The sequence below is a fragment of the Musa acuminata genome, chromosome BXJ2-9 (genome assembly GCF_036884655.1).
Source record: "Musa acuminata AAA Group cultivar baxijiao chromosome BXJ2-9, Cavendish_Baxijiao_AAA, whole genome shotgun sequence".
Classification (NCBI taxonomy): Eukaryota; Viridiplantae; Streptophyta; class Magnoliopsida; order Zingiberales; family Musaceae; genus Musa; species Musa acuminata.
This window is the reverse complement of record NC_088346.1, coordinates 44,261,039-44,275,606: the sequence shown is the minus strand read 5'-3', so window position 1 is coordinate 44,275,606 and position 14,568 is coordinate 44,261,039. Positions and strand designations below refer to the sequence as shown.

The following is a 14,568-nucleotide window of genomic DNA, read 5'->3' as shown; positions in this document are numbered from 1 at the left end:
GAGGGACTCGTCTACGTCAAAGGGAATGGAGTTTATATTCTCTTAGTAGATAATTTGAAATATTAACTCTTGAGAGAGTCTCACAATTCCCTTTTGGCAGGACATTCAGGTATTCATCGAACATTGACTCTCATAAAGAGAGTCTTCTATTGGGCAAAGATGAGAACGAATATAGAAGAATATATTCGATATACTTACTTGTCAACAAGATAAAATAAAATAACGGAAGTCAGTGGAACTTTTCGAGTCGTTGCTCATACTAAAAATATCATAGAAGAGCATTTTCTTATACTTCATATCAAGCTTGTTAGCGATAGAAGAACTTGGATCGATACTTGTGATAGTCGATTAGTTTTCAAAAATGCAATATTCATTTCTACACCACTACACTACTCAATTAATGTGGTGACCAAGTTGATAATGAAGAATATGGTAAAGTATCGAGGAGTTCCACATAATATCATCAACGATCAAGACCGTGCGATTATTGGGACGATTTTGGATCAAGTTGTTTAAATTGTTGGGATCCAAGTTATACTTCTTTACAAGCCTCCACCCTTAGACGAATGACCAAACTGAAAGAATAAATTCGCTTCTTGAGTAATATCTTAGGCACTATATGGTGTCAACCAATGAGATTAGGTGAAATTATTATATATAACTCAATTCTCTTACAACTTATAACGAAATTATGCATAAGCCCCCTTGAGATTATTACTAGATAGTTATCATTAACTCCTCACACATCAGTGATCGGTTATATTAGAAGTAGCCCATCAATATATCACTTTATAAAATAGTGACACCAAAATACATATATTGCTCGAGCATATTCCGAAAAGATAGTCAAAAAGATGAAGATGTGGGTAAATTTGGGAAGACAACCATAAGAGTTCAAAGTCGATGACTTGGTGCTAGTGAAACTCTAACCAACATTACTGAAGTTTTTTAGACATAAAGTGCATACGGGGCTAATGTACAAGTATGAAAGGCCTTTCCTAATTATCAGTAGGGTAGACAATGTCTCTCACAAGTTATAGTTGTTAGTGTGGCTCAAAATTCACAGTGTCTTCCATGCAAGTAACATGAAAGTCTACCATTCAGATCCACAAGAAACTTCCCAAAATATTTCAACTCAACTATCCCGACTAGAGCCTTTTACGAAAAATGAGTTGAAGCAATTTTAGTATATCAAAAGGTGAGGCTACATAATGGATCATAACAAATCAAGTACCCAATGAAGTGACGAAATCTTCCTTGGATAGAAGCCAATTTGGAGCCTAAAGATACTCTACGACACGAAGAAGCTATCATCAAAGCCTACCATTAAGCATCGACGAGGACGTTGACATTTTAAGTGAGAGAGGATTGTCCCAAATAGTCGTCGTGTACCCGTAACAGCTTCGTTGGATCGTTCGTCATTTTTGTTTACTTATATATAAGTTTGGCAATATGTTTTGTCTTGTTTTTATGTATTCTTACTTGAAAATTATGACCAAAAACAGATTGCATGGTTTTAGAGCGATTGTTACCGGAATAGGCAAAATTGTCTCAAAATAGTCCCGTTTTTATATGCCAAGACTTATTTTCTGTAGGCTGCAACGTAATATAAAACGTCAACCAATTTCAATACTCTAATATTAGGCGTTGATTGACTTTACAAGATCACATGTAAAACCTACGTTAATATACTCGACACCCCGATGTTTATTCTTTTTACTCTTTTTTCTCGCTTGCACACCAAATATTTATTGAATTGTTTATAAAATCATTATCTTTACAAAATATCGAGACCCGTTTATCGGTCATTTTTCTAACCAAATTCATGACAAACCATTGAATCTAATTCATTGATTTAAAACACTTAAGCTCAAATTAAAAAAACAAAGGTGTTGCACTAAATCATGCGTCATAATTTTCACGTTACGTTTTAAAAAGATTAATCATCTAACTGATGTCGAATATGTCCTGTTGCATTTAAATATTTTCAAAAAGTTTAAGATTGAGGTCATAGGTTTTGTGTCATTTAATTAAATCTGCTCATCTGTTCGTATGATTAGATACATCTTTTGTTGCTGAGAAATCAATTTGAGAAAAGAAAGCAGAAGGTGATTTAATTTGCATCACTAAAAATATAAAAAATACAGGGATGGCCCACATAACCTTGTGCATCACTAATTTGCTTGTTCGAAAATACAGGCATCACTAAGCATATTACACATAAAAAACTATCATGACAAGAGAAATAATCCGTGGGGACAAGCATGTACTTAGCAAGTAGCCATGAAACCCACCAGATGGTCAAGCTGGTGGTGGTGCAAGAACAGCTGAATCTAAAGAAATTAACCCATTAAAATAAATTTCAACCCGGAAGAAGGATCATATCCAAAACTGAAGTTTGACATTGCACTCCATGGTGTAAAACAAGCATCCCAATCTATGAACACCAGCTAAATTTCAGCATGATAGCAGGCATGTAGAACAAACTCCGGTATTTTCGAACAAATGCCATTCCTAATTGAGAGAACACCTTTAACAAAACTGCCAGGATAGATATATCCAACTGCTGGTGTGTAACATCTAGTTTTTAACGCTTGGGACGAGAAAAATGATTGTCATTAGGATTTCTTCTTCCACTAAACATAGCAAGTGCTTTCTTCACAGGAGGCATGAGTGGTACTCTTTTCTCGCCAGAGTGAGAAAAGATATCATCGACGCTCAGAAAGTCTTCGTCCTGCAATGATATAGAATCATGCACATCAAATTGATCTAATTATCAGGTCAGAATAAAATGAAAAGAAAGAAAATGAATTATAGCTACATGCAGTTGCCAGTGGATGTACAATAGCAGCAAAAGATGATCATGAAAATAGTATAACCTGCTTGTTTGTTTTCTTCTTTGATTTTGGATAAAGTAGCTTGTGTGGAAGTTGATCTTCTCGTAAGATGAGATTTTTTGCGATGGCTTCTCTTCCACCTTTAGGCAACGGAAGTGAAAACTGGAAAAAGAAATTTAACATTTGTCATTATTCAGAATTTAGAGAACAATATAATTAGTAAAACTAGCAAAAAAATAATTTATTGAATTCAAGTAATCTGTAGAATTCCTGTCATCCTCCTTTAAGTTTAGTGAATAGTTAATGTTCAAGCAAAACAGACTATAAAAAATTCCCTACAATATAACAAAATTTTACTGAATCATTCTATCTTGTAACTCAAGACCCAACAAAGAAAAAAAATCAATAGTTGGCAGTTCAGTCTAGAAATAACCTCAAAGTAATTGCTAGTCAGGTTATATGCAGCAGTAAATCAAACTTGATGAAGGATGAAGAATTATAATCACCCATTAGGTTGTCTCTAAGCTACAGGCATCTCAGTGGAAAGAGACACTGATTTCATATGTCAACTACTAAAGCCCAAGAACATTATAGTTGAAGAAATAAACCACGAATGTGACAGTCTACACACCATGCTGGCATCAGTCCAACAAGCAGTATGAATGCACCCCTTTTGCTGTGCTAGTCTAGTGGTCTCCAAGGTACACACATGATCCTACACCAGTATATAGCACAGCATTGCAAGAAATGGGCAATATGCAGTACCAAGTATGGCATCTTTATTTTTTGCTATCACCAACAAATTAGGGTGAAATGAAAAAGCGATGATTAGAACATATAGTAATGGCGATAAAGGTGATCGAAGTGGCCCTAAAATATCCAATTAACATCATCCCAGTGGTGTACGTGCAGTGTGCAAAGTTAACAGGCCTTGAGTTCAAGTCCTCTATAAGCTTCTAGTATGCATATTATGTAATGTTTGAATGGAAGGAAGAATTGGTAAAGAAGACATCAATCTATGATGACAATAGAGTAAAACTAAAGAATCTTCACCTTTAACCTATATTGCTGCACAGAGCACCTTCAAACAAAAGCAAAATCACTTCAGGGTAAAGAATTTTGGGAAAAAGGATAATTTAATCTGTTTAACGAATAATTCATAAAAACCATCATAAGATAATTGACATAAGATAGAAAGTAATCGTAACATAAACATGTAATAAACTAACTTGATACCCTTGCTGAAGGGGTATCCCTCATAACCATGACCTTCTACTCTGGTTTTGCAGCATGTTAAAAGACACCTACTTTCACAGACTGTTCCATCCAAAGATACTTATAACACTGCTACCAATAACATGTTCCAGAACCTACACAATACAACTTTTGTTATTTGCTTTCTTAATTCTCAAACGAGGAAAATCATGTATTTCAGCATTTGTCATGTCTTGAAGATGCCTTGCAAAAGATTATGGTAAAAGCAAAGTGAAGTCTCGTGATATTTTTACATAGTGAATTTAAGATGATCAAGCATAGTCATTACCTGATTCATGAATAAAACATATGCTTCAATTAACAAGAAAACTGGGCAGTAAAAGAGAAAATTGCTGAGCATTAGAAAGAACAAGTAACATACTTTTGTGCCTCGAAGGATGATACGCGGCCTACGTGAAGCCATTATAATCCCATTTTCACCAACTGTTACAGAAACCTTTCTTAATGTGCCACCACTGCCACATTTTGGACAAAAGATCCTCCCAATTTCTTGTGTCACATTATTGCAAGCATGACATTTTAGAACCCACCTATGAAAAATTAGAGGTCCAACTTAGTTACGTCTTATTCATTTTGTAAACAGAAGTAATGATTCCAAAACAAAAATAAATAAAGAAACCCCATTATAAGTATAGCTTGTGGTAAATTTACAAGGATATGAGCACGCTATGATATGATCAAGCATACATAATCCATAGGCTCCCAAAAGTTTGGGGTTCATGCAACTAAATTCATATACAGCTATTTAAGAGCAGGTGTCTAGTCTGTTTCTGTCCACACCACTTAAACCTTTTAAACCTTGATATTAGATTTTTCTTAAGATGCTCTTTTTGAATAAAAGAGTTGTCTAAATGATGGATAATAAATATTCATCCTGCTTAAATTTTAATCAGATAATGCTATTCATATATGTCCACAATTGCAACAGCTTGCAAACCTGAATTGGCATAGTTTGTATCAAGGATCGTAATTTCGTCCTGTACCGAAGTTTCGAGCATAGCTTGGTACAATACGATACAGAGTACTGAGCGGTACACCAGGATATACCGCTCGGTATATATATATATATATATATACATACATATACATATATATAAGTAAAAAAAAAAAGTGACGTCACCTCCTTTTTTTGCCCGCGTGGGGAGAAGAAACCGAGGTTTCCTTCCCCCCGAGCAAAAAAGGGTGACAAGGAGACGTCGCCGCCTCGTCCCCTCGTTTCTTCTGCCCACATAGGGAGAAGAAACGTCGCCTCAACGACGCTCCGTTTCTTCTCCCCGTATGGATGCGTAGAAGTCACTGACGACGCCGAGGACTCGTCGCCTTAGACGAGGAGGAGGCGACGTCTCATCTATGGAGGGCGACGACGGATCGGGATCGTCGAGGGAGAGTGGCACCGGATCTCCAGGTTCTCCTTTTCTTCTCCCTCTTCTTTCTTCTCCCTCAGCTCTCCCTCGGCTAATACCACTCGGTAGCGGGCGGTGACGATCGAAATCGACCGTCATCGACCGATTTAGGGTGGTAACAAGGCAGAAGCAGCCCCAATAGATAGTACCACCCGATAGCGGGTAGTATTATTCGAAATTAAAATCCTTGGTTTGTATATAATTGCAGTTAATGTATATAACATTCCAAGTACTTTTAAGAGCATCTGTCTAGTATACCACAAGAGCCATGCTAACTAACACTACTCAATAAGCAAGGACAGACAACTACGCTTATCTTACACCATTGTTTTAGTAACCCTGACCATGCATCAGGAAAAGAAAATTAAAAGTTGCTAATTTGACCCAAGAAACATTGCAAGTAAAATGGCAAAGTCTGAAAACAAAGAAACTAACAAATCAAATAAATTGTTTAGCTTCATACCTATGCATCTGACGAATCTGCATTCCTCCTGGTGCCAATAGGCGAAGACCAATTTGCAAAATAACATTTTGCATAGCATAGTCACTAGTAACACAAGCTACACTTGACTCTGATAAGGACTTCAGCATCCAACTTTGCTCACTGCTTTCGTCATCAATGTCAGCTGTATCAATGCTTCCATCAGACTGACTATTCAATTCTAGGCTATCCAATTCTTTACTGAACTCATTGATTTCTTCACCTTGAAAAAAATCATGTACATTGCCTGAGCTATCTTCCTCAATTGCTGTATGATCAGATCCTATGACAGTCCTGAGTATGTCATCTTCTTTCTCCTCTTGTAAAGGCTGTAAAGTATCAAAATTCAATTTCACATCTTCGACGCCCCCCTCAATTTGTTCTTCATTGGCAGAAATCCCATTTTCAAAGTGATCCTGAGTAATTTTGTGTTTGTCAAATTCAGCAAACTCTTCCTCACTATCAGAGTGAACATTGTTGCCTTCAGATATTTCGGTGTCCACTTCCCGACTGGAGGATGGGTGTCTGTTTTCCTCCGATGCCTTGGACAATTCACGCCTTGCTTTCCTTCTCAAATATCTTCTGTGAGTGCTTCGACTAACTGCAGGGAGCCAATCATCTGCATTTTCAGTATTCTCACCTTGAGAAGCATCAATTCCAGCTGCAACCATCTTTTTTCCCTCTAACTTGATCTCTTTTTTTGGAGCAAAAAATCTTCTGGGTCTACTGAAAGATGTATGCTCATCATCTTGCTCATTAGGTTTGGGACCAGATCTGTTTTCAGGTTCAACTTGATCATTCAGATCTTTAAGTGCAAGTATTCTAGAATTATGATTAGTGCCTCCCTCAGTTGCTTGCTCCAAGGCCTCCCATTCTGCCAGATTAGGAACATTGGAACCCCACCCAGGCATTTGAGCCTCAGGTAGATTCTTCACATCCACCACATGAAGCGGAGGAGGTCTGTCCCTTAGATGATCAGTTCCATGGATTTGAGCTTCTAACATGTAAGCCAGTGCAATAAGCTTAAGGTCAACATCTGAAAGTGTGTGCAGGTCCCCGGTTTCACGAGAAAACTTGACAACTGTTGTGGCGACATGTCATGTAAATTTAGTACATTAAGCTCATAAGAAATAAAGTCACAAGTTAGAAAGGTTCACAGAAATGAATAAATAAATGGGCACGTCAAAGATGCACGCCTGACATACCTCATACACATACACATACAAAAGTAACAGAATTCTATAATGTGAATTGAAATCAACATCAGAAACTAGAAAGTTAATCATGAAATGTTGTCCAACACATACATCAGCGATCGAAGACCACAGAATGTAAGTGCAGATATCACAAAGCCATGGATCACAGAAGCATCAAACTTAGCTGCCACAAAAAGGATCTCATGTTTCTATAATGTATATGAACTTCCAGAGGAACAACAAACAATAAAAGATTACTTCCTTTCACCCAAGTCTTCTCAAAGTGCATCTCTTAGTTCCCATTGAAACTGGGGGACACTAGAAATACTGCAGGACAAGGAAAAAGGAGAAGAACAAATAAAGATCTCACCTTTATTGAGGAACTCGGGTGAGGGCTCCATTGTCTCCACAGGGATGGGCAAAAACGAGAGCCGCTGGCGCGACACCGGGTCGCGCACCTCCTCCAACACCTCCGGCACCGACACGAACTTGTCGGCGCAACCGGCGAGTTTGTCCCCGTGGATGAGGGCGTTGGCGTCGACCACCGCCACTGAGATCCCCTTGCTCGACGTGCAGCTGCCGAACACCCGGTTGGAGATGGTTTCTTGGGGCTGCGGCGTCAGATTCTTCTGCACCACCTCGGTCCAGCAAACAGGCTGCGCCGGAGGATTCACGGTAGCTACGGGAGGAGTAGGAGAAGGAGAGGATTGCGGCGACTCAGTCTCCATGGAATCGAGGATTAGGTCTTTCTCGGTTTGGGGCAGGAGATGCAACTCCCTGTAGACTGCGATCGACGGAGACGACGGGGGAGGGAGCGGTGGGTTAATGATTCATTAGGGTTTTGTTGTGCCCGCTTCGTCGCTGTGCTCCAATGGAGCAATACTTTCACAACTAGTTTTTTACTTACCCGAAAATTTACCTGTCTATTTATTCGATAATAAAGAGTGGAGCCAATGTTATCTCCAATATTCAGACAGGTACAGTAAATCTTTATGCATATTAGTGCGATTAGAAAAGGCCATTAGATGTCAGAGCTTATTGGTAGGAAAAGCGGGCCCCATTTGGGTTGGGCCTCAATTTCTCTTCCATACAACGTAACGAATCGTGCGTGGTAGCGGATCGGGTTTTCTTACCGGATCTATCCATCGATTTAAACCGGGTTTAAATATTATTATTTCTTCTTCGCCTTCATTTCATCATCATCGTCGTCTTCTTATAAGTAAATAGCCTATTATATATATATATATATATATATATATATATATATATATATATATATATATATATATAAGAAAAACAGAGAGCCAATTTTGGTCGTTTAAAATTTAATCATCCAAAATTAAACTCGACGACATCAATTGTCTTTTTATACAAAAAAAAATGGTGAAGACGAGTTTTGATTCAAAATCTAAGTTTAAAAATATATTTTTATATAAAAGATCAATTATGAAGACAAGTTTTAATCTCAAAAATTCACAAAATAATTATCTGTCAAACTAACCGGTGCTTTTAAAAAAAATAGTTTTTATTGTTCATATAGCTTTGTCGTTCACACTTATTTTGAAAGAAGGAAATGTTTTCCATTTTTGTTACAAAGAAAAAAAATACTTTTATTGTAGTCTACTACCTCGACAACTGTTCTTCTTATCTTAGATGGTTGGTAGAACTCCCTCTTTGGAATCCTTAATTCAACATGAAATAAGGGTCTTGAATGAATGTCTAGTTGAAGAGCAACAACTTCCATTCTTTAGAAAGGAAAGAAATTACATTAAATGTATTAAGCCTGAGAAATATCACTTGCGCAACAATACAGTAATTCAGACGTCTCAAAAGAAAAACAAAAAGTCAAGCTACATTCTTAAATGACTCTTTATCTCCTGCAAAATTTTTTGAACCTTATGTTCTTTTGAATGATCTGAAACACATTTCTTTGTACCCGTGTATTCCATGCAATTTTCAAATACAAACCACATAGGTCTCCCAACATCATGGCAATTAAAATTTGTTAGAAGCTCCTACATCATAGTGAAAATAAAATCACGCACACATGATTTTAAAGTTACTTGGAAGTGGCTGTTCATAGTGGAAAACAATTTCTCTAGCAAATGTAAGAACAATGGAGCTTGATTATTGTCAAAACAATTTCAAACTTATTAGTGAAACAAGATACAATGTTGTACAGTGTCTTGAATCGAACTGAGTTGACAAGCTTTCAGTTAGAGCTCAGTTTCTTTCTTCTGAATCTGGTATGAGAATCCCATTGCTGATTTCAGCAAATGACTTCACATCTGATCCCCACAACCTGAAAGAAATCAAGATTGCTGAGATGTTTCAGATGAACTAATGATGAAACCATAATTTCTATTGTGGCATCAAAACCATCAAGGGTTGGTGCCCCTTTTTTTATTGCACATTGATTTAGTGAGCAAACAAGAACATAATACAACCTAGAATCGCAGGCACTTTCACCAAGTGGCTAACGAAATTCACGTGCCAAAGCACATCATGTTAGTAAGTGGTGATTGATGACTATTTCGGAAAAATAAAGCCCCTAAAGATGAGAAGCTATAACAAATTTAAAGATCCGCTAAATGAGTTAAATAATATAGGATGCACTAACCAGCAATGAATTCCAATGGCATTGGCACCATGTTTATCTGCCTTTTCATCATCTCCAACATGGATCGCTCTGCTGGACTGGACACCAATTTGATCTGTGAAATTTAAAGAAATAAAAGGAGAATCAGAAATCTGTCTGTGAACTCCTAGCTTTTTAAACAAAACACATCAGTTTCCCATATATGTTAAAAAATTTGTAACTGTCAAGACATGGAAATGCTGTGTCTACATTCAGAAACGTTCATGAGCTTTTTCTTCCAAAAGTATTCACAGCTTAATGGTTGTATCACATGTAAATAGTAACTGTTGACAGACATCTAGCGTTTCTGTGAGAAGATGACATACCTAAAGAACTAGAGAATATAGAACCAAAATCAGTAATTCAGTCCTAAAAAGTATATCAAAGTTTGTTAGCTAAAACTCTACGTATAATATTGTTCTTCATATAAATAATAGCTATTTTGTACCTAGAGCTGCTCTGAATATCTCTGCAGCTGGCTTTTCAAACCCAACCTCTGAAGAGATGATGATGGCATCAAACCTAGTACACAAAGCAGAATAATCGTCAGCGTACATGCAAAACGTTCATAGAGGCCACAAACTATGCAAAAAGCTCTGCTCAGGTATGGTAGCATATACTTGTATCTTTAGGAATCTAAAGTCTCATCAAATAAAGAAACTGTACTAACCAGATGCTTAACTGTTGACGTATTTGTTTGAGTAATCAAATTCATAAAAAGAGTACCAAAGACATAAAGGAGTAGATGCAGGTGGATTTAGAGAAGAGACAAGGTCTAAAAATACAAAGGCATCAAGTGCTTGGGAAATGTCTGCATATTAAAATTATATAACTTTTATAAATATTAAAAATATATCATTCAAAAATAACAATTATAACTAGAATTATTTTTAGAAATAAATCTCCTCCTTTATTTTTTCTTTTCTTATTTTTTCTCTTTACGTTCTTCTCTTCTCTTGTTATTTCTTTCTTATCTTCTCGCATACTCTCTTTTCTGTCTTCTAATGTTATCCTTCTCATCTCCTCTCCTCTTTTCTTGTCTTCTCCTTTTTTTTGTTTTTTTACTTGTGAATTGATGGCATCAAGGATCTTAGTCCAGTAAAGCACAGGAGTTCATCTCCCGTCTCATCTTTGCTCCTATGGTTTGGCTCATCCTTGATCCCCTGATAGTGCAACAGCAGAGGCATGAAGCCAATGTCACAATGGCAGTGTGGTGAGACAGAGGTCTGGTGGATAATCCTCCTCCTCTTCTCATCTTCATATTGTTTTGTGGAAGGCATGTGGCAGCTACGTTAGTCTCTTGCAGGCACTGCCCCTTTTCTTTTTTGAGGCCATTGTAGTGACTAGTGAGATTGGGTCGGATTTTAGGAACCATGATCCCTAGGTGTTTGTGCTTCAGGATCGCTGGATCACTCGTTGCAAATGGGTAGGCTGTCTAGTTTTCCAGCCACCGAGGTCTCAAAAGCAAGATAATTCCAAATAAAAGAAGCTTTCTTGGCATCATGCATATCTTGGCTATAACAGAAAACCCCACGCAATGACAATGGGCCATCTTGCTCATCATTTGAAATTTCAAAACTTACAAAAGATCAGCTCTACAAAGAAAATCTGGGAAGAAACATGATGGTATTTGAAATATTAAATTCTTTCATGATCAAAATTGAAAATTACATGAAGTATCCAGGTTGTACATGACCCTTATTGGTATCATATACAACCCATGAACAGGAAAAGCGAGTGATATGAATTAAAGTATGCTTCATACCGCAGAAGAAAAAATTCATGAGACCAACAAAAAGTGGGAATTGGATTTATCACTTACAGATGTGCAACATTGAGGTCCTTCAGCAGTTTGCGCAAACGGGTGTCAAAATTAGAGACAACAGCCAGCTTAACTGTATGCAATATGCTAATGGTAAGGAAACACTAAAAGGAAATGTTTGGGGATAAGATGATGAAAAATGGTGGGAATACTTGGCTTATATGACCTCCGGCATCTTTCAACAAACACATTTCTTCGTATGCCCCAGCAGGTAGGTGCCATGCATCACCATTTGCAAAATGCTGGCAGAGAAGATGTATAGCTAATTAAAACAAATTGACTAATTCCTGTGGCATGACAATGATCTGGGCTTATTTCAAGATCAATGGAGAAGATGAAAGACATAACCATGATATTACATAAAAAAACTTCTACCATTGGATAACAGGTGACGTTTAATTAAATGCCTCTTCAATCACCAAACCATAGACATGCATATGAATCAACCTACCAGTAAGAACATCCCGGAACAGAAGCATACTTTAAAATAGTGAACCTGACAACAATAGCAAAAGAACACCTTTCTAGAATTGGACAAGCTTTACTTAGCATGAATGTTAATAATAAGGTTTACTTGATTTGCTTTCAGTTGGTTTTTTAGTAAAAGCATCAAAGATGATTAGAGATGGCCAGATAGAGCAAAACAAACTCCTTGTTTCTTATGGTGTCCAAAACCTCTATGATTACAGAATTAAATAATTCACATAGAGGAGTCCCTCAATATTAGTGACCTTATTTGCCAAATGAAATGTATGATATCATTAAAGTGATTCAAGTCAGTAAGTTTCATTTTTGTTACATACATCCAATTAGGTTAAGGCATAGTGTCATCCTACTAAATTTGCTATTCTGTATAATTGATTCTTGCTCTCATACATATAAATAGTCTACAAAATATAAATTTGTACTTAAAGATAAAACATTAAAGTCACTGTAGATAATTTCATATGGTTACCAAAAGACACAAATACAAAGTTAACCCTAAAGAACTGAAATCAATTGAGGTTGAGACTTCAAGATCATCATCAGCAATCCTACTACTATTTCTCTACACAAACCATTATATTTCTTCCAATAACACTGCTGCATTTATATGCGATCAAAGAGTAAACCTTGAAAAGGGTCATAATAAATTTAGAACCTTACCGCGCCTTACCTCATATACTTCCTCGAAATAGTCATTATCACTGCAACCGGTGGCTACGGATACAACCAGCCTCCAGAATGCCCGCCCGTCACCCTGCATTTGAGTAAAAGCAGAACTTCTCTTTAAATTGGACAATGCCCCAAAAGTTTTTTCTTTCCCTCACATTTCTATCTCACTTGATAAACGTACAATTAGGGTCACTAAACTGTGCAATACAACAAATTGCAAAAACCTGGTAGCGAAGCTTCTCCGGCCATGGAGCGGCAAAAGCCCTCCTGAAACCTTGCTTTATGTCCTTCTCAGTCGCAAGCAGTCCTAGATATATAGAGGATTCATATAACGAACAAAATTCATAAAAACTTGATTTTCAGCAGCAAAGGCCATTTCTTTTCCTGTGAGACAATACAAATTGATCACCATATTTTCTCCCAATTGAGGCGTAGGTCTCCTCGACGGGGTTCGCCAGCTGGAGAAGCGTGCCGCCGGCGTCCAGCAGCAGCCCGTCGTACGCCCTCCGCCGCCTCCGATCACAGAAAGACTCTGCACAAGGAGAACCAGAGTCTCGCCTCAGTCGCCGCCATCGGCTTCACGGTGTGAGCACTAATTGGGCAGAAAGAATGGAATCCGAATAAGACTTCGATAAAAAGGAGGACCTGAGCGAATCGCCATGTAAGGTCGGGGCCGAGGGGGACGCACGCCGGCTATAAGAAGGCCGAGGGATCTCGCGGGCGACCAACGCCGCATCACCCAGAAAACCTCCATCTCCGGATTCGACCCGATTGCTCTCTCTCTCTCTCCCCCTCGCTTTATGTGTCTTCTTCTCCCTATTTTCAAAAACAAAAAAAAAAGGAACTGCTTTTATTGTGTTGTTTTGTTTTTTAAAACAATTCGTAACTGTCTTGGCAAAATAAAAACAACCATAACAAAACAAATTAAATGAATCAATCAATCAAATATAACAATCAAAACGAGTATTAACTCTTCCAATGCCAATGCTAACTGCGTGTAATGTAGCTTGAAATCAAACACGTAGGCAGAAATTTAGTCCCACATCGGCAAGGCACGAAGACAGAGGGATAAGGGAGAAGCATAAGAAAGGGCTTCCGGCAACCTTAGAACGATACTTACCTGGACGGGGTCGACGGGTGATCAAGAAGGCACGTGGCCTAGGGCAGCGGCCCCCATTGCACATGGAGGGGGTGAGCTGCGCTACCATCTCCCCAAGTGGGAGAGTGGGCGTCGTAATTTGTGGTATCGGGGGCACGCGTCCGCGCGGCCCCCACCCAATGCCATATCAAATCTTCTGTTGGCCCCAGCCTCGCTTCAATAAGAAGCGGCGCTTCGTCCGGTCCACTTGTGAAGGGTCTGTAAGTTCCAATGGTGCATCATGGGATGAAATCAAACGTTATTAAAGGTGATGTCGTATATTGATTAATAAGATGCCATTTATTTTTGTAAATGATCCATACTTGATAGAGAATAGAGAAAAAATAATGATTTTTATTTTTTTTCAGATTTTTTGACGCTCTTATTTTTCTCTAATACTCTATATTTCTATCTCCGTTCCAAATAAAATAGTTTCCATTCACATTTGATGGACTAGTTCATAAGATATTTTGTAAAGGAGTAAAGTCTGGTTCATTTCCAAAATTAAAATTATTATAATATATAGATTGAGTCATCGAGTTAGACTTATTCATCCTATGAATCAGTCCATATAGTATGGATTGAAACTATTTTGTTGGAAAAAAGAAGATGAACATTTAAGG

The 14,568-nt window shown here is 37.8% G+C and overlaps 2 protein-coding genes and 1 non-coding gene across 3 annotated transcripts; 1 reads left to right on the top strand and 2 right to left on the bottom strand.

Moving 5' to 3' along the window:
• Positions 1-2,150: 2,150 nt before the first annotated feature.
• Positions 2,151-8,020, bottom strand: LOC135623550 (RNA-binding NOB1-like protein). The gene is made up of 5 exons (XM_065126659.1): positions 7,563-8,020; positions 5,979-7,077; positions 4,474-4,642; positions 2,880-2,999; positions 2,151-2,734 (listed from the first exon to the last, which is right to left on the bottom strand). Exons 1-5 carry the CDS (start codon positions 7,918-7,920, stop codon positions 2,588-2,590), a joined length of 1,893 nt encoding a protein of 630 aa, XP_064982731.1. The 5' UTR covers positions 7,921-8,020; the 3' UTR covers positions 2,151-2,587.
• Positions 8,021-9,218: 1,198 nt separating this feature from the next.
• Positions 9,219-13,621, bottom strand: LOC135623551 (uncharacterized). Its single transcript, XM_065126660.1, has 9 exons — positions 13,453-13,621; positions 13,217-13,339; positions 13,032-13,114; positions 12,809-12,892; positions 11,819-11,894; positions 11,653-11,725; positions 10,279-10,352; positions 9,813-9,906; positions 9,219-9,494 (listed from the first exon to the last, which is right to left on the bottom strand). The coding sequence occupies exons 1-9, from the start codon at positions 13,559-13,561 to the stop codon at positions 9,416-9,418; spliced, it is 795 nt and encodes a 264-aa protein (XP_064982732.1). The 5' UTR covers positions 13,562-13,621; the 3' UTR covers positions 9,219-9,415.
• A 298-nt stretch (positions 13,622-13,919) lies between these two features.
• LOC135624071 (U1 spliceosomal RNA) lies at positions 13,920-14,082 on the top strand. The gene has a single exon (XR_010491580.1). It is a non-coding gene; the product is annotated as a U1 spliceosomal RNA (small nuclear RNA).
• The last annotated feature ends 486 nt before the right edge of the window (positions 14,083-14,568 follow it).

Excerpts from the sequence above, each read along its gene's own strand:
- LOC135623550 (XM_065126659.1), bottom strand. The coding sequence starts at position 7,920 with ATGGAGACTGAGTCGCCGCAATCCTCTCCTTCTCCTACTCCTCCCGTA. Across the intron at positions 3,000-4,473 it reads TCATCCTTCGAGGCACAAAA|TTTTCACTTCCGTTGCCTAA; the intron begins GTATGTTACTTG and ends TTCTTTTTCCAG. Across the intron at positions 2,735-2,879 it reads AGAAGAAAACAAACAAGCAG|GACGAAGACTTTCTGAGCGT; the intron begins GTTATACTATTT and ends ATATCATTGCAG.
- LOC135623551 (XM_065126660.1), bottom strand. The coding sequence starts at position 13,561 with ATGGAGGTTTTCTGGGTGATGCGGCGTTGGTCGCCCGCGAGATCCCTC. Across the intron at positions 13,115-13,216 it reads CTCAATTGGGAGAAAATATG|GACTGCTTGCGACTGAGAAG; the intron begins GTGATCAATTTG and ends CTATATATCTAG. Across the intron at positions 11,895-12,808 it reads ATTTCGAGGAAGTATATGAG|CATTTTGCAAATGGTGATGC; the intron begins GTAAGGCGCGGT and ends CTTCTCTGCCAG.